This window comes from Micromys minutus (assembly GCF_963924665.1).
Source record: "Micromys minutus genome assembly, chromosome: 15".
NCBI classification, from domain to species: domain Eukaryota; kingdom Metazoa; phylum Chordata; class Mammalia; order Rodentia; family Muridae; genus Micromys; species Micromys minutus.
Window position 1 is genome coordinate 53,407,566 of NC_137984.1, and position 19,748 is coordinate 53,427,313.

The following is a 19,748-nucleotide window of genomic DNA, read 5'->3' on the forward strand; positions in this document are numbered from 1 at the left end:
CTCATTTTAAGCAGGGGAAGAAGATTACAAGGTTTCAATCTTACCCCCTTTGTCAGTTAAGAAGAAATTCCAATTCAGAAAAAAATGGACACTGAAGGCTCCTGGCTAAGGGTGTCTAATGGTGTGAGACCGGCTGTTCATACCTACATACTGCTTTCCTCGGTTACATGCACCTATGCATTCTTTTTATTTTCTAACAGCATGTGCTACACATTCTAAAAGCATCTTCTGAAAAACAGATCAAAATAATTATTCTAATTCAAAACCTTTCCATATACATTAGGCCAGTCAATTGGCTCAGGCAGTCTCCAGCCCTGTCCCCTCACACCTGAGCAGCCACTTGTGCTGTGTCCTCTGCAGCAATTAGCCCTTTTGCCCCATATAGAGAGTGCACTGTGACACACTTTTTAAAGCCTGCTACACTGCAGTGTACCTTTTGTTTCTTTTCATTTGCATGTGTATTCCGGTTTGTTTTAAGGCAGATGAATTTACAGACTCTTAAATTCTGGCTAAATACTGCGATCGCCTTTTGATCTTCCCCTCAGCAAGAGTCCTTGCGTTTTCCTCTCAAGAATGGAAGATTGAGAATATGCTAACTTCTTCCTTCCCACTCCAGGAACTAGAATTGCCCTGAATATTTCACACTCAGTACTCAATAGAGCATTTCCGCTTTTCAGTTTTGAACCAGTGAGTCTCCGACACCCTCACACACATCTGAGCATCCTCATTCCTGTATTCTGCAGGTGTCAGACCTGATTGCTGTTTCTGATCTTCACAGTGGAAACTTGCATGGTTTCTGCTCCTATTGTCTCCCTGGCTTTCACTTCCCTTCTCAATTCCACTGCCTATCAGAGCAACTGCATTCTGCTGAGTGGCCCTCAGGAGCCAGAGTCTCACACCTCACACTGTTGAATTATGATGATCAGTGTACTGTTTTAACTAACCCAGGTGCTACCAATATCTCAGCAACAGAGTTTACAACAAAATAGTATATGCTGCACATTTCCTGATGAAAGCCTGGCATGTTAAACTTTTTGAATATTTCTGGTAAACTGTTTCTTTTACCCCTGAATAATTTATTGTTTTACAAAAATAGTACTATGAGATACATATTTTCTAAAATATATCTAGTGAAAATTAATTTATATGAGCATTCCCAAAGTTGCTGAATTTTTGCATTTCTATAAGGATGTGTGTAGGTTACACATGCTTCGTAATCTTTTGAAGTTCTAGCATGGTGCTGTAACTTGCTGAGCCTTGCCAGCCTATCTCTGTTGCTTTAATTTGGACGTTCCAATACATTCATAATTGAATCCTGTTTTGACTTTATGTAGGAGCTGATAGTGAGTATCTTTATATGCTTCTTGCCTATTTGTCATTTTGTTCATGTGATGTGTCTCCTCCAGGGCCTTGTGATTGACTATTTTATCTGCAATATTCATTCCCTATCATTACATATTGAAAGTGCATTCCATCTTATTTACATATCTAGTCTATTAGCCTATGTCTTTTTATTTGAGAATTTAGTCCATTGATATTGAGAGATATCAGGATCCAATGATTGTTGCTTCCTGCTATTTTCGTTGTTCAAAGTGGAATTATGTTCCTGTGTTTCTCTTCTTTTGGGCTTGTTGTGAAAAGATTAATTTCTTGCTTTTCTTGGGTGTAGTTTCCCTCCTTGTGTTGAACTTTTCCTTCTATTATTCTCTGTAGGGCTGGATTTGTGCAAAGATATTGTTTAAATTTGGTTTTGTCTTAAAATACCTTGGTTCTTCTATAGTAATTGAGAGTTTTGCTGGGTATAGTGGCCTGGGCTGGCATTTGTGTTCTCTTAAGGAATATATGACATCTGCCCAGGATCTTCTGGCCTTTAGAGTATCTGTTGAGAAGTCTGGTATACTTATGATAGGTATGTCTTTATATGGTATTTGACCTTTTTCCATTACGGCTTCCAATGTTCTTTCTTTGTTCTGTGCATTTGGTGTTTTAATTAATGTGACAAGAGGAATTTCTTTTCTGGTCCCATCTGTTTGGTGTTCTGTAGGCGTTTTAATGTTTATGGACATTTCTTTCTTTAGGTTAGGGAAGTGTTCTTCTATAATTTGATTTAAGATATTTACTGGCCCTTTGAGTTGGGAGGCTTCCCTCTCTTCTATACTGATTATCCTTAGGTTTGGTGTCACTATGTCCTGGATCTCCTGGGTGTTCGTGGTTAGGGCCTTATTGCAGAGTGATGAGTAAATGAGTAATTTTGATTACACTGTGCTAAGGCAACATGCCATTTGAGATGTAAAGTCCCTAAATTTGAAAGAAGAGTGAAAGAAACAATTCCAAAGTAGCAAATCACTTGTCCGTTAAACACTAAAGTAGCATATAACTCTGTGTTAAATGGTTGTATTTATTACCATATAAGATAAAAATAAAAGTAAAACTGGCATGAACTTAAGGCAGTCCTTCAAAAAGAGAGGCACATATTACACTAAGTCTCCTGTATAAGTAAATGTTATATCAGTACGTATGACTGTAAAATAGAAATTGTCAGCATTGGAGAAAAGTTTTAAACAGTAAGTTTTCATCACAATTAATAAAATAAAGAATAAAGCCAATAAGTTAAAGCATATGTTTTGTACTTTGAGTGGTGTTTACACATTAACTATGGTCGTGGAGAGATGTGCCCCCCCCCACGAACCTGTGTGAAACGGCCCCCCAGGCACCATGCTTGTTGGTGAGGATGTTGAGGATCTTCTGCTTTAGCTGGTTGGCGGTCACATGGTCCCGGTGCTTGGCAGCACTGATGAGATGATCGCACATCTTCTCCTCCTCTCTCCTGTCAGCAGCATACTGCGCACACTGCGACTGTGAGAACACACTTAGATGTAGAATGAGAAAACGATCCCCAGTCTTAAGATAAAGAGCAAGAGAAAAATCCTCATTTGACACACCCAAAACTGTTCTGAGGAAAGCAGAATCACTTTTCAAATTGAAAAATAATGTGCTCTTTTGAAAATTGCATTAAAATTTTCTTAAGTTTTAACATAACTAATGGCTTTTATACTTTGGTGATCTTCTTCGAATCTGATTTCAATATTGAAATTAATCATTGAGCAGAAATAGTTCACCAAAAGTGTACGTCTACTTAAGAAAAACAATTTAGCATGCCTAGCTTAAAGCAAAGATATATAACATCAACAATTACTTTGAAAACAAAAATTTGTCATTTTCATAATTTTTGCTTCCTGAGTGACAATGAAGTTTAGAAGAAAACTCACTTAGAAATATAGCAGCACACTGGTATTTGAACTGATATTTTAAGTAGACTCTGTTTTCCTTTTGCACTCACCTTCCTATCTGTACAATGAGAAGATAAGACAAGGCTTCCCCACTGTCCCCTCCAACTCTAATATTTAATGCTCGAAAAGGTCTCACAAGAATCACTGCCTCATGTTCCTCTTCCCCACCCCACAGCCACCAGCTGTCGTATCCTAGTCCTGTTTCCTGACATTAGCATCACAGATGATCACAGACACTGTTATGAGCATCTCTGATACAGCTCTGAGAGGAGGGGTAAGAACTGAGTAGACTGGCTCCATCTGCGAGCTTCCTGCTACACCGCACACGTCTAAGACAACACTTGTAACCAGCCCCATTGTCATCACTGTGCAAAGCCCTCTCCGACAGCACTCTATGCACTTCCCTTCTGGAGAGAGAACCCATAATAATCTAAGAAGGATTAGTTCATTTTCCATTTATCATTTTGCACAGGGAGTCACCAATTAGTACAAAGATCGGATGTAATAATGAGGTTAATATTTCATTAGCTTAATGAAGGGTAAAATTAAAATTTCATTTTTCTTCCTTAACAATTCCAATATTAACTGAGAAAAAAATTCTTTACTGTGGAACTACCCACTCAAATTAAATACATTTCTCCCCCCAATTCCTAATTGCAGGCTGCCATGAGGGTTACATAGGATTCTCCAGTCTAGTCAAGCACCATACCTTCCGTAATTTTCTTTTCGGTTCAAAACTGATGTATTTAACACACACACACACACATTCATAGACACATACAGATAAACCCAGACATGCAAACAGATAAATTCATGTACCTATATACACAGACATATACATACCAATGAGTTTACTAACATCATTCTAGCATAAAATATAAGCATTTCAGTTTAAAATTCATTGGGTATTTATTAAGTAAAAGTGGGTTTTATCTCAAAATTACTTCTACTGGCTGTATACAGTGGACACTGAGCCCTAGAGACATCCGGGTTTCATATTCTCCACCTGCAGAAGCTTTCAGCACCTTGGCTGCAGACCCACAGGGGTCTAAACTCATTACTACCTCAAGAAAATGCAAGACTTGAGGTGAGTCTAAGAAAATCTTCCTTTTTTACTAGGGAAGCCAGAGATGCACAAAGAACACACAGGCAGAATGTTGGGAGTGTTAGCCATTCATATGATCAGGAGAGCAGTTATAAAACAAAGCCGACATGACAGTAATGAACTGGTGAGAAAGAAGCACTGCCCTTATTGTAATGCTAAAGGTTATATCTGCATACCTGAAAATATATTTAAGATGTTTCATAAGACAAATACTAGTCAACTTGTATTTCATCAAAATATCCTCATTTTTTTTTAGTAGAAATATAGTTGCCTCAAAATTGATCCTACAGAGAATTCAGCTAAGATTCTAAAATCTTATTAACTACCATAGTTGACATGTAATTAAATTGTTTTAGAATTCTGATATCTTATATATAAATATATTATTTAAAAAAGAGATAATTCAGGTTTCTAGCCATAAGTCCTGCACAATACCTTGATAAATATCCAATATTATTGTTGATGTGATATGAAACTTAACTTAGGTAAACTACTTACTTGTCCGAGGGTCCATTCATTCATCCATCCATCCATCCATCCATCCATCCATCCATCCATCCATCATCTATCTATCCATCTGCCCACCTATGTCATCAATTTTTTGATATGTAAAGCAGGTTTTAAAAATATAGTATCTACAGTTCTGTGCATCAACTACCTGCTATCCACTTGACCAATCAAGTGTATGTATGTGCGTATGAATGTGACAATGGCTATTTTTCTATCCCATGCTGTTCAGCTCAACAAGTGATACTTGATTGTACAAACTTACCTCAAACTCTGCATGCTTATGTACATCCTCCGCTCTCTGTCTGTTCAAAATGAACTCAGCCTCATTTGCAACACGGACTATGTGGTCTTTCATAGCATGGCACAACAACCTGAAAATATAAACACCGTGGGAATTACTGTTGCTGATAGTTTTCCCTCTTGGGGAGGTAACCAAATATTTTACAACAATACACTTTCACAATGTCATAGATTATAAGATAGAGGATATATCTTAATTACAGTCATAGCACATTTAGCACGGCAGATGATAGGCCTCAGGTACTTCTAAAGATCCCAATGGATGAGATTTTAAATTCTTAGAGCTAAAATCAAACAAAGTTTTGAACAAATGTAACAGTAGGGCACATTATTAAGCAACTTACTAAAAATTTAAGCCTTTTAAACATAATGAACAGTCAAATGCTACTTCCTACACTCCTGTTTTCCAGCTTCTAATCTTAATAGGCAGCTACTGCTATTTGTCTCCTGTGTGTGCCTTAGACCACTGACTACTCACAGCATTATCAGCCTCTGTGTGGAGCTAGTGTTCTCAGCCATCAGATTTCTAGCTCCTTCCTCTTAGTGACCTGTTTGAGAGATCTTGTGCTGACAGCTGGGCCCTCCGTCAGTCTTTGGCTCCCTTGTTCTCCCTGAGGAGGTTCTGTCCAGGAATGCCAGAACTCCTTTGCAGCATTGCTCTGACACTCTCACTTTCCCTTTCTCAGTGGCCTGCTCTGTGGCTTCCAGTGCTCAGTAGGATAAAGTGGTGACGCATGTGACTCTTGTGTTCATGGCATAGGATGGTTGGCAGCTTCGGACATCCTTGGGACTCTCTTTGAAGTCAGCTGTCATAAGAAGTCTTGACAACCAGGACTGCTGGTGTGCTCCTGTGAACTAGCACTGACAGCCAGGACAAGTGGCTCTCACATGCCCAGTGGCTGGCCAACCTAGCTGAGAATGTGACCTGAGGTTCAATAAAAGGCCACAAGATAGAGAGAAGTACCAACATATAACAAGGACACATGCTCCACTATGTTTATAGCAGCCTTATTTATAATAGCCAGAAGCTAAAAAGAACACAGATGTTCTTCAACAGAGGAAAGGATATAGAAAATGAGGTCCATTTATACAATGGAGTACTACTCAGCTTCTAAAAACAATGATTTCATGAAATTCTTAGGCAAATGGATGAAACTAGAAAATATTATCCTAAGTGAGGAAACCCAATCACAAAAGAACACACATGGTATGCACTTACTGTTAAGCGGATATTAGCCCAAAACCTCGAATTGCCCAAGATAATATTCACAGACCACATATAGCTCAAGAAGAAGGAAGGCCAAAGTGCAGATGTTTCCAAAATTTTAGAGACGCTCAAACCATGCAGGTTTAACGGTTGGAATCTTCCCCCTGAGCTGGCCAGTCTGAGACTGCCCCACTGAGGAGCAGTGCAGTTCTTACAGCTTGTATTTGTGTAACTAGAACAGAGAACTGACGCCATGGACAAGCCCAGGGAATACCCAGGTTGGGCTCTTTATGCTTCAAGGAGGTAGCAGGAAACAATCTCTCATTAGCTTGCCAAATCCAAGGAACGACACAGCAAGGGGCCTGCACAGGAAGGTGGTGTATCCTGAAGACCCAGGACCTGACTTTCTTACTGACTTGTAAGATACAGACTCTCCCCTTTCTCTCAAGAATCTTCCTAGCTTTACGTTATACTTTACTAACTAGGCACTTAGCCTTTACAACACTGCAATCTACAAACTTCCCACCTGAGGACTCTTAGATTCAGTTAGGGAATAAAAATCACAGAGAACAATAAGTTAGAATATTTCAAATACATTTACAGTTATGTCTTGGGCTGTAATCTTTTCAGGCTTGGCCTACAATAAGTCTTAAAGTCAAGTAGGGTAAATAAGTCATCCAAGCTAATTATATTGTATCATACATAGGTCCTTATAATTTCATAGCACTTTAAATCTGTTTGTTAACCTCTACAAAATCAAGTATAAAGCAACATCCTCATTACTGACTACAAAATCTTCCAAGGACTTACGGAATGAGTCATCAGTTTAGAAAGATCCATGGGCAGAACAGAGTTGTGTATTTATTGATTTTTATATTTGTATAAAATGCACTGTAGTTTTTATTATGTAACTCATTTGTATATATTCAAATAATATTCCTTAGCTATTTTGGCTTTAGTTTTGATTTGACTCTTTGATAAGCATGTTATCATAATTGTAATTGAATACTGGTCTTGTATCCTATCCTTTTTCTTGATTCACTGAGAGGTTCTAGTACCTTGTCTGGCCTTCTTGAGATTGCCTCACTAAATGAACTAGCTGAGACCTCTGGTCAAACTTCCAATATATGTACCAAGTGATATAGGCATCCTTGCCTTCTGTGGACCTGAGGAGGAGTGCTTAGTCTTCCCTAAGCAAGGTACGGTTGTGCTTCTGCAGCCTTCAGTACATTCAGGTCGCTCACTTTGAGTCTAGGTCAATAAGTAGCCATCATGGCCGCACACCATACTGCATCTTGAGAACACTCACACAAAGTCGCCTTTTAGTCTGTGCGTGTGGAGAATAAGCTCTACATTTTTGACTAAATGCTTTCTTGTAGAATTCCTTTCATAGGTTGTTGCATATGATATACGAGTGTAAATATAGATTATGTACAGGTTCATATTAGCTATTAATAGGAGGTTTCCTTTCTTGGAATGCCTTTGGTGCTAATGTAATGGGTAGGAATCTCATAATACAAGCTGAGAAGCACACATTTCTGGAAGGTTTGGACTATAAAATTGGTATTTTTATTGTGTAGTTTAAATCTTTTGTTGACATCCACTTTTTTCCTTTTTAAGTGAATTTCATTGCTTTTCTTTCATTATGTGACAAATACAGAAAGTCTAGATAATGGTATAATTTATTATTGTTTTGCTGTCTTTTTTAATAAATAATGCTCTTAAGGAAGAAAAGATTGTAAAAGTCACACATGCTTAAAGATATACACATAAACGTTATGAACCCCCATCAGCACCAAGCAGTAAGTAAATTAATGGTCAGCACTCAAGTAATGAAATGTGCTTGGGTAACTAATATAAACTACTCAGAGATCATGATACAGTCTTGATCATGATGATGAGGAAGGTGGGATGCTAGCAGTTGGCACAGTAAGCAGAAGTGTGGCTTGTCTTACCACAACCCTAACCTGTGCCTGTATGGGTCTGAGTCCCTCTCGAGAAAGAAGTGTCCTATAGACACAGCTCTGGACACCAGTGGAGGTGGAGTTTTATGCCATGGCACTGTCCTTACCAATATACTGCCTAGGATACCTTTGTGTTGATTTTTCTTCACGTTAAATCCAAATTTCTCAATTATTGCACAGAAAAAAACTATGTGGAAAAGCATTTCTCTCCATGCTGAAACCAATCAAATAAGATGTGAATTGTAAGACTCTGTTATGGGTTTTTTTTTTTCTTTTCTTTGTTTTTTTCAATTTTATTGGAAATTTTCAGTATTTACATTTCAAATGTTATACACTTTCCTTTCCACTTCCTTCCCTCCTCTCCCTTAACTTGCTTCCATGAAGGTGCTCCCTCTCCCAATCACCCTCTCCACCTCAGTGCGTTGGCTGGTTTATGATGTTGTTCTTCCTATGAGGTTGCAAATGTTTCAGCTCTTTCAGTCCTTTCTCTAGCTCTTTCATTGGGGTTCCTATGTTCAGTCTGATGTCTAGTTGCAAGCATCCTCATCTGTATCTATATGACTCTGGAAGAGTGTCTGAGGAGACATCCATGTCTGGTTCCTGCCAGTAAACACTTCTTGACATCACCAATTTTGCTTGGGTTTGGTGGCTGCATATGGGGTGGTTCTCCAGGTGAGGCAGCCTGATTGATCTTTTCTTCAAACTGTGTTCAAATACTATTTGACCTTGTATTTCCTTCCCTGTTTTGTTCTCCTTTCTAAAAAGACTGAAGCATCCACATTCTGGTCTTCCTTCTTTTTGAGCTTTACAAGTTCTGTGGAGGGTTTCTTGGGTATTCTGAGCTTTTTTTTTGGGGGGGGGGTATCCGCTTATACATATCAGGAGTGCTCTTTTGTGACTGGGTTATATCACTCAGGATGATAGTTTCCAATTCCATTCATTTGCCTAGGAATTTCATAAACTTGTTTTTAATAGGGGAGTAGTACTCCATTGTGTATATGTACCAAAATTTCTGTATTCATTCTTCTGTTGAAGGACATCTGGGTTCCTTCCAGTTTCTGGCTAAATAAGGCTGCTAGGAACATGGTTGAGCATGTGTCCTTGTTAGATGTTGGAGCTACTTTTGGGTATATGCCCAGAAGCGGTATAGCTGGGTGCTCAGGTAGTACTAAGTCAAATTATCTGAGAAATCTGCCAGGCTGATTTCCAGAGTGGTTGTACTAGTTTACAACAACAGTGGAGGAGTATTTCTCTTTCTCCACATCCTTGCCAGCATCTTCTGTCACCTGATTTTTTTTTTTTATCTCAGACATAGTGTGAGGTGGAGTCTTAGGGATGTTTTGATTTGCATTTCCCCGATGACTAGAAATGTTGAGCATTTCTTTAGGTGCTTCTCAGCCATTCAATATTTCTCAGTTGAGAAGTCTCTGCGAAGCTCTGTACCCCATTTATTAATAGGATTATTTAAATCTCTAGAGTCTAACATCTTGAGTTCTTTGTATATATTGGATATTAGCCCTCTCTCAGATGTAGGATTGGTGAAGATCTTTTCCCAATCTGTTGGTTGCCATTTTGTCCTTTTGACAGTGACCTTGGCCTTACAGAAGCTTTGCAATTTCATGAGGTCCCATTTGTCAATTCTTGATCTTAGAGCATAAGCCATTGGTGTTCTGTTTAGAAAAAATTTCCCTTTGCCTATGTGTGCTAGGCTATTCCCCACTTTCTGTTTTATTAGTTTTAGTGTATCTGGTTTTATGTGTAAGTCTTTGATCTACATAGACTTAAGCTTTGAACCAGGAGATAAAAAGGGATCAATTTGCATTTTTCTGCATGCCTATTGCCACTTGAACCAGCACCATTTGTTGAAGAGGCTGTTGTTTTACCATTGAAAGTTTTTAGCTCCTTTGTAAAAGATCAAGTGACCATAGGTGTCTGGGTTACTTTCTGGTTCTTCGATTTTATTCCATTGGTCTATCTGCCTGTCTCTGTATCAATACCATGCAGTTGCAGTTTTTACCACAATCTGTAATACAGCTTGAGGTCAGAATTGGTGATTCCCCTGGAAATTTTTTATTGTTGAGAATATTTTTTGCTATCCTGGGATTTTATTATTACAAATAAATCTGCAAATTGCTCTTTCTAACTCTGTGAAGAATTGAGATGGAATTTGTAGATTGCCTTAGGCAAGATGGCCATTTTTACAAGGTTGATCCTTCCAATTCATGAGCATGGGAGATCTTTCCACCTTCTGAGGTCTTCTTCAATTTTTTTCTTCAGAGATTTGAAGTTCTTGTAATACAGATCCTTCACATGCTTTGCTAGGGTCACACCAAGGTATTTTATATTCTTTGTGACTATTGTGACTTTCTCAGCCTGTTTGTCCTTTGAGTAGAGGAAGGCTACTGATTTGTTTGAGTTAATTTTATATTCAGCCACTTTGCTGAAGGTGCTTATCATCTGTAAACATTCTCTGGTGAAATTTTTCGGGTCACTTAAGTATACTATCATATCATCTGCAAATGGTGATATTTTGACTTCTTCTTTTATAGTTTGTATCCCTTTGACCTCTTTTTGTTGTCTTATTGCTCTGACTAGTACTTTCACTACTATATTGAATAGTAGGGAGAAAGTGAAAGTCTTGTCTAGTCATTGATTTTAGTGGGATTGCTTCAAGTTTCTCACCATTTACTTTGATGTTGGCTACTAGTTTGTTGTATATTGATTTTACTAGGTTTAAGTATAAGCCTTGAATAACTAACCTTTCCAAGACTTTTAACATGAAGGGGTATTGAATTTTGTCAAATGCTTTCTCAGCATCTAGAGAGAAATTCATGTGACTTTTTTTTGAGTTTGTTTATATAGTGGATGACATTAATGGATATCTGAATATTGAACCATCCTTGCATCCCTGATGAATCCTACTTGATCATGGTGAATGACTGTTTTGATGTGTTCTTAGATTTTGTTTGCAAGAATTGTATTGAGTATTTTGGCACCAATGTTCATGAGAGAAATTGGTCTAAATTTCTCTTTCTTTGTAAGTCTTTGTGTGGTTTAGGAATGAGCATAATTATGGCTTCAAAGAATGAGTTGGGTAGTATTCCCTCTGTTTCTATGTTGTGGAATAGTTTGGAGAGTACTGGTATTAGGTCTCCTATAAAGGTCTGACAGAATTCTGCATTAAACTCATCAATCAGGTCCTGGGCTTTCTTTGGTTGGGAGCTTTTTGATGACTGCTTCTATCTCTTTAGGGGTTATAGAGCTGTTTAGATGGTTTATCTGATCCTGATTCAACTTTGGTACCTGGTATCTGTCTAGAAAATTGTCCATTTCCTCTAGATTTTCTAGTTTTGTTGAGTATAGGTTTTTATAATAAGATCTGATAATATCTTGAATTTCTAAAGTTTCTGTTCTTATGTCTCCCCTTTCATTTATAATCTTGTCAATTTGGATATTCTCTCTGCTGCTCTCTGGTTATTCTGGCTAAGGCTTTGTCAATCTTGTTGATTTTCTCAAAGAACCAGCTCTTGATTTGATTGATTCTTTGTATAGTTTCTTTTGTTTCTATTTGGTTGATTTCAGTTCTATGTTTGATTATTTCCTGCCACCTACTCCTCTTGGGTGTACCTGTTTCTTTTTGTTCTAGAGATTTCAGTTGTGCTGTCAAGTTGTTAGTCTATGTGCACTCTAGTTTTTTTTTTTTTTTTTTTTTTTTTTGGAGGCACTGAGCACTATTAGTTTTCCTCTGAGCACTACTTTCATTGTATCCCATAAGATTGGGTATGTTGTGCCTTCATTTTTGTTAAATTTTAAAAAGTTTTTTATTTTCTTCTTTATTTCCTTTTTGACAAAGTTATCATTGAGTAGAGCATTGTTCGGCTTCCATGTTTATGTGGGCTTTTTGTTGTTTTTTGTTGTTACTGAAGACCAGCCTTAGTCCATGTGATCTGATAGAATGCATGGGATTATTTCAATATTCTTGTATCTGTTGAGGCCTGTTTTCTGGCTGAATATATGTTCAATTTTGGAGAAGGTGCCCTGAGGTGCTGAGAAGAAGGTATATTCTTTTGTTTTAGAATAAAACATTCTATAGATGTCTGTTAAATCCATTTGGTTCATAACTTTTCTTAGTTTCACCCTGTCTCTGTTCAGTTTATGCATCTATGATCTGTCCATTGATGAGAGTGGGGTGTTGAAGTCTCTTACTATTATTGTGTGTGGTACAATATATGATTTGAGCTTTAGGAAAGTTTCTTTTATGAATATGGGTGCTCTTGTGTTTGCAGCATAGTTGTTCAGGATTGAGAGTTCATATTGATATATTTTTCCTTTGATGAGCAAAAAGTGTTCTTCCTTGTATTTTTTGATGACTTTTGATTTAAAATTTATTTTATTCAATATTATGATGGCTACTCCAGCTTGGATTTTGGGACCATTTGCTTAAAAATTTTCCCAACATTATACTCTGAGGTAGTGCCTGTCTTTGTTGCTGAGATGAGTTTCCTGTATGCAGCAATATGCTGGATCCCGTTTACTTATCCAGTCTGATAGTCTATGTCTTTTTATTCGAGAATTGAGTCCATTGATGTTAAGGGATATTAAGAAATAGTGATTGTTGTTTCCTGCTATTTTTGTTAGAGGTAGAGTTATGTTTGTGTGCTTTTTTTCTTTGGCGTTTGTTGCAAGAGGATTAGTTTTGATTTTCCAAGGGTGAAGTTTCCTTGTCGTGGAGAATTTCATCTATTATCCTTTGTAGGGCTGGATTTGTGAATAAATATTGTGTAAATTTGTTTTTGTCCTGGAATTTCTTGGTTTTTCCATCTAAGATGATTGAGAGTTTTGCTGGATATAGTAATCTGGGCTGGAGCATGTATTCCCTTAGGGTCTGTATAATATTTATCCAGGATCTTCTAGCATTCATAGTTTCTGTTGAAAAATCTGCTATAATTCTGATCGGTCTGCATTTACATGTTACCTGTCCTTTTTCTCTTACTGCTTTTAGTATTCTTTCTTCGTTTTGAGCATTTGTTGTTATGACTATTACATGTCGGGAAGAATTTCTTTTCTGATCCAGTCTATTTGAGGTTCTGTAGGCTACTTGTATGTTTGTGGTCATTTCTTTTTTTTTAGGTTAAGAAAGATTTCTTCTATAATTTTGCTGAAGATATTTACTGGGACTTTCAGTTGGGAGTCTTCCCTTTCTTCTACACCTATTATCCTTAGGTTTGGTCTTCTTATAGTTTCCCGAATTTCCTGGATGTTTTTGGGTTAGAATCTTTTTGATTTTTACATTTTCTCTGACTGTTGTGTTAATGACTTTTATGGTATCTTCTGCTCCTGAGATTCTCTCCTCTATCTCTTGCATTCTGTTGGTGACGGTAGCATCTATGACTCCTGATATCTTTTCTAAGTTTTCCAACTTCAAGGCTGTCTCTTTTTGTGATTTCTTCATTGTTTCTCTTTCTGTTTTAGTTTCTTCACCTGGTTGGTTGTGCTTTCCTGTAGGTCTTTATGTGATCTTTGTGTTTACTCTTTAAGGGTTAAAACTTGTTTAAGTGTGTTCTCCTGGATTTCCTGTACTTCTTTTACTGTGTTATTTATGCACTTCTCAAAGATATCAATCTTCAACATGAACTATAATTTTAAGTCTAAATCCTGATTTTTTTTTTTTTGGTGAGTTGGAATATCCACTATTTGTCGTGGTGGGTGAACTGGGTCCTGATGCTGCCAGGCTGTCTTGGTTTGTTTCTTAGAGTCTTACATTTGCATCTTGCCATCTTGTTATAGGTGATGCTTGGTGATCTTCTCTCTTGTGGGTCTGTGGGACCATGGTCTCCAGAGGGAGATTGATGCAGCTGGGCTGGAAGTGTGTACTCCCAGGCATTACTGTTGCCTGTGCTGTGAGAGTTCTGGGTAGCCTCTCCTGGGGTAGACTGTGGGCAGAATAAGTTGATTCCCACTTCCACTTAGGATGGAAAGCCCTCCTGCAGCTGTTCTGAGCTTCCAGACATAGGTGTTTTAGCAATGTTTTGCAGGTAATAGGTACTCTTAAAACCTTCAGTGTCTAATATATACAAGTCAAAAATATTGTTAGAAGTACATGGTAATTTTAGAAAGCTCAAGACAGTTTTTACTTATTCGTTTACAAAAATCATCACTTAATAAGTTACTGCACAAAAATAAGCAAAAGAATTGTAAGAAAAAGTTCTTATTGAGGGTACAGATGAAACAATGAAGAGAAAAAACTGATGTTTTCAAGTTTTCAGAGATTTACGATTAAAAACTAAACCAAAACATCTGCTCCAGGGAAATATTTTCAGAGCTCCCAGCTTTGGAAATTGTTGGTGTGTGTGTGTGAGTGTGTATGTGTGTCTGCCTGTCTGTCTGCCTGCCTGCCTGCATGTGTCTGTTGCAGAAACAAATTTAAACAAACCTGTAACAATCTGAATGTTAACTGGCATTCACACAGTGGCCACATAGTTATTACTGATAACTTGGACCAAGTTCCTCCTCTTAAAATCCTAAAGAATTATCCAATGAAGTGAAACAGAACGAGACCTAGGTCCTGGTGAGCCGAGGCCATGTTAACACTACCTCACACATCCTGCATTCTCAGTGAACTAATTCATTAAGTGTATTTGCTGTTCTTTCAAAGGGGTGATAGAAGTTTATTTAGGAAAAAGATTAATTCATTTAAAAGGATTATAGACATCTCATATTTTAAAAATGTCTCTCTTATACGCCTCCTCTTCAATTCATATTTTACTAACTTAAATTCCGATTATCATTGCCCAGAAACTATAGGCAATTTTACACCCCATTAACCTTGCTTTGTTATAATAATAAAGGTCCTTTGTTAGATTCCTTTAATGATCTCGTGTATAATTCCAGGCTGTCCTGGGTGTGCTTTTCTTCAGTTACATATTCAGTGGCGCATTTCTCCTCCTAATTGTAGATGACTAATATATATCTTCTCCAGCTCTGATTGATGGATTGTAGCTGTTAAGGAGGATAAACATTTATAACAATTTCCACTTGGAGGTTTCTATTTCCATTTCTACAAGGAAAAAAAAAGCTGAACAGCCTAACAGCCAAGCTAAGTGAGATCTAGGAACTATGTTCCAAGTCCATACAAATGAGATAACACATAGTAAAGTACTGAGTTTGTATATAGCACACAGTAGGTGCTCACTTTAGAAGATAGATTAGCTTTAGTCTAAGAGAGGAATGGTGATCTATATACTGGCCTCCAGAAACCAGTATTAACATTTTCAATTTGGAAAGAATAAAAGAAAGAAGGAAGGAAGGAAGGAAGGAAGGAAGGAAGGAAGGAAAGAAAGATAGAAAGAAAGAAGTCTAATTAATGAATGACCCAAACTACAGAAGGGAACTGGAGAATTCTGAATTCTGAGTATGTGTAACATATAGAACACAAATGGTGCCTCTCATCCCAAATGTCTGTATATCACAGAAGTGTCACATGCATTTTACTCTTAACCTTCAGAGAAATAGATGATTCCACATTATGGATCATTCTCTAAAATAATGTCCAGGAATATATGGTTATGTTTAATGCTTAGAGTTTAAGCATTTTCCAGTAGAAGAATGAATATCTGAACTTGGCATAAATAACACATGCATACCACAGTTCACTAGGCACTGTGAAAACACTCAGGAATAAACAAAACACACACACACACACACACACACTCACTCACCACACAGTTGGTGAGTAAGTCCTAGCAGGAAGCCATGTTTATTATGGACCAAGGGGAAGGGGAGAGGCTGGGCAGTAGAACAAGTGTCTACTTGACAGGCTCAGTGAAGAGACAAGCAAGTGTGCACAAGCCTTCTTCCCCTCCCTTGGACTGTAGGAAAAAACACTAAGAGTATAAATGCAGTCCCTAATACAGGCTCACCTACAAGCTCTGTGGTTTCTTTAATAGTTTCTCTACTGTCTCTTCAACACTGGCCATTTTAACAATCACTCACTCCTCTCCTTACTTCCTTCTAATTTCGTTTTTGTTTCTTACAACTTTATTTTTTTTTTAAAGAGATACATGTACAAATTTTTAAAATCATTCTGGCATAAAACTATATAAATATATTTTTGTAAGTACTTGATTTTTTTCCTTACGACATTATTTAAAAAAAGAGATATATGTACAGATTTTTAAGAACTTTTTGGGAAAAAAACTGTATGAATATATTTTTGTCAGTACTTGATTTTTTAAAAGGTTTGTTAGAATGTGTTGAAATCTTACTAGTTACCATAAGCATAAAGTATATGTAAAACAAAACGTAACATGAAAATAGTCAGTTTTCTTGGTGTGTATAGATTGAACATAATGATTTTAAATACCAAAAATTGCCATAAGGCTATCTTGTTAGCTCTTGAGTTATTAATGATTTAAGGTCTAGGTGTACCCCACTCACTTTTCCTAAGAAGGACTTTGGCTTCCACTTTCTGGCCTTTTTTTTGAGCTTCATATGACCTGTGAGTTGTTTCTGGGGTATTCAGAGCTTTCTGGGGTTAGTATCCAATCATCAGTGACTGAATATCATGTCTGTTCTTTTGTAACTGGGTTACCTCGCTCAGGATGATATTCCCTAGATGCATCCATATTCCTCATAAAGTCATTGTTTCTAGTAGCTGAGTAGTGCCCCATTGTGTAAATATACCACAATTTTTGTATCCATTCATCTACTGAGGGACATATACACTAGGGCATAATTCCAGGTTGCAGAAAGAGGGTGGTCTATCAGACAACAAATAAAATATAAGTTTTAAGGAAAGAATTTTAGTGCAGACAGCTGTAACCTGGTAACAAAGAAGATGATGAGAGATTGTGTTATGCAATGGGATTGTTCATAGAGATGTCTGTGATAGGGTTGGATCTAAGCTAACTCCAGGAGATATAGAGAGGCAAACATGTGGAGATGTGGGTGAAGAGAGGACTTCATGCACTGCAAGCTTGCCTTTGAGTTTCCACTCACTTAAAACCCTTTCAGCTTGCTTCCCGAAGACCCCAAGGTTCAAGTACTTTGATACCTACTGAATTTGTAATTTCGGATTATACAGATCTATGGGAACCCACAGCGAAAACACCTCTCACTCTCTCTGGGTGAGCTGCTCCTTTATTACATGGCACTCATTAATCACAGCCAGAAAATAGGCTGTACTTGTTTTTGTTGTTCATTTGTTTTCTCTTCTCTTTCACCACAGCCTTGTTGCTCTGATTTCCAAATATCTCATAGTAACATCAGCCTCAAAAAGGTACGTGAAGCCTCACAGGGCAGTCTGGTTCTACCGTGAGCCGTTCAATCTGTGCATCACACTGCACACTAGCACAAGCTTTGGAGATGACTTCCTGGAGTACAGGCTCTTTGATGAGGGGACCCTGAGCTGCGGGGCTCTACTGCCCTAGACCCACAGCTGTGGGGTGGCTGGAAGACCTCCTCAGCAGCAAACCTTGCCTCTGGGTTTTTGCTCTATATCATAACCATTGTCTACAAGTTCTCGTTTGTTTTTTTGAAGACAAAGTCTTCTGTGTTCTAGACTAGGCTCACTGTATGGCTGAGCTTAACCTTGAACTTCTAGTCCTCCTGTCTCCACCTTTCAAGATGTGGTATTAGAAGCATGTTCCATGACACCCAATTTATGTGCTGCTAGAGTTCAAATGATAGATTTCTTAAATGCTAGGCAAGAAGGGTCTACTGAGCTCTATCTCCAGTCCTGATCCCTAGAGTTTTATTCTCCCCCAGTGTGGATGTCTTTCACCTGTGTACAGATCAAATTTAAGGTGGCTTTCCCTTACCATGGCATGGTTCCTTCAAAAGTAAACACACTGTCATAATAAAAGCGGTTTTAGAATACAGGACATCAGGAAGCACTGTAGCTTAACTTACAAGAGCAGACAGTCTTCCCATTCATCTTCTGTGTGCTTTTAATGCTCAGTGTTCCTGCAAAGTACCTTTAGAGTTGTCAATACTAAGATCATCTTCCTCTGCTGCAAAGCTTGGGTGGAGCAGTGAGCTCTCCATGAGAGTTTCTGATACTTTTCAAATGATCAGTATATTCTTTATTTTCCATTCTTCTCAGCACAAAGCAAACCTTATACTTCTGGAAAATGAAACTTCTTGAAGCTTTCCATATTTGATATTAGTACACTTTTTGCATCATTCTTTTTCTGTCAATAAATATCCTCTAATTAAAATCACAAGAATTTCAGCTTTCTTTGCTCTTACAAATGTTATTGACAGAAAAATCATCTCTTCATTTCTGATGCCTGGCAGAGCCCGAAAGAGAGCATCATCTCCAGTAACTGGAGTTACAAATGCTCGTAAGCCATCACGTGGGTGCTGAGAGTGGGTCCTCTGGAAGACATGTCAGTGCTCTCAACCCGAGTCACCTCTTTCCCTATTACCAGTTCTCATAATTTCCCTCACTCTTTACCCCTAGTAAGCATAGACCTTACTTTAGGTTTCGGAACTATATTATGGTGAAAGCATTGCCGCTGACGCAGGGAAGGAACGCACGACGAGATGTGATCTGAACAAGGTAGTTCCTCAGGATACAGAGCAATGACGGAAGGAGCACAGCAACAAAGAAACGGAGTTTTCATTCCACATATAAACTGTTTTTGAAGAATTTTTATTTCTTAATGAGAAATAAAGTTCAAATACTAGAACTGTTACTGCTGTATTAATTTATCTAAAGTTTGTTTCATAAAAATCAAGCATAATACCAAATATGTAATAATTATTTTTCATAGGATGCACTATATAATATAGAAAATTCAACTTAAAATGGTTGCATGTCTCAGGTTGATAGAAACCACACATATCAAAGGGTGACATATCTAGCAACCTAATGCTTATACCACCCACAGAGCACTGTAAAAATCACAGTAAACAACCACTCACAAGAATAGTAAGTATGATAATAATTTCAAATAAAACCACTCTCATAGCCTCATTAACAATAACAGCCAGTCCTAGCTAAGGCTGCTACATCTTCTGTACTGAACAAGCCGTATACTTCAGCCCGTACAATTACAGGATAGGATCAGATGAAGTCACTTCATGTGAACTGATGAGGGCATCAAGTGTAAACATCGAGCTTAGCCTGAAAACAGATGGGCCGGCAGATGGGACTGCAGGCCAGGTTCACTTGATCTGCCTAACACAACCTCACTACTTAGTGAGATGCAGCTCAAATCTCACAAAACTAAACCGATTATCATTATTTCATATATGCCTTATCTCCAAAACTAAATACTTACCATCTAAAATTTGCTAATTTAAAGTTCAAGTTCCTACATGTTAAATTATTGAGTTCAAAGCTGTTTCCTGGCACATCTTAGAACAGA

At 37.8% G+C, this 19,748-nt stretch overlaps 1 protein-coding gene across 3 annotated transcripts in view; it reads right to left on the minus strand.

The window, feature by feature from the left end:
• The window catches only part of NBEA (neurobeachin), a gene marked incomplete at its 5' end in the record, with an annotated part of 531,924 nt that overhangs the window by 222,642 nt on the left and 289,534 nt on the right, over window positions 1–19,748 (minus strand). For all 3 annotated transcript variants that reach the window (XM_080929212.1, XM_080929210.1, XM_080929211.1), the window contains 2 exons: window positions 2,690–2,856; window positions 5,168–5,276. In XM_080929212.1, coding sequence (XP_080785338.1) covers window positions 2,690–2,856; window positions 5,168–5,276 — 276 coding nt within the window. The remainder of the gene's footprint in view (window positions 1–2,689; window positions 2,857–5,167; window positions 5,277–19,748) is intronic.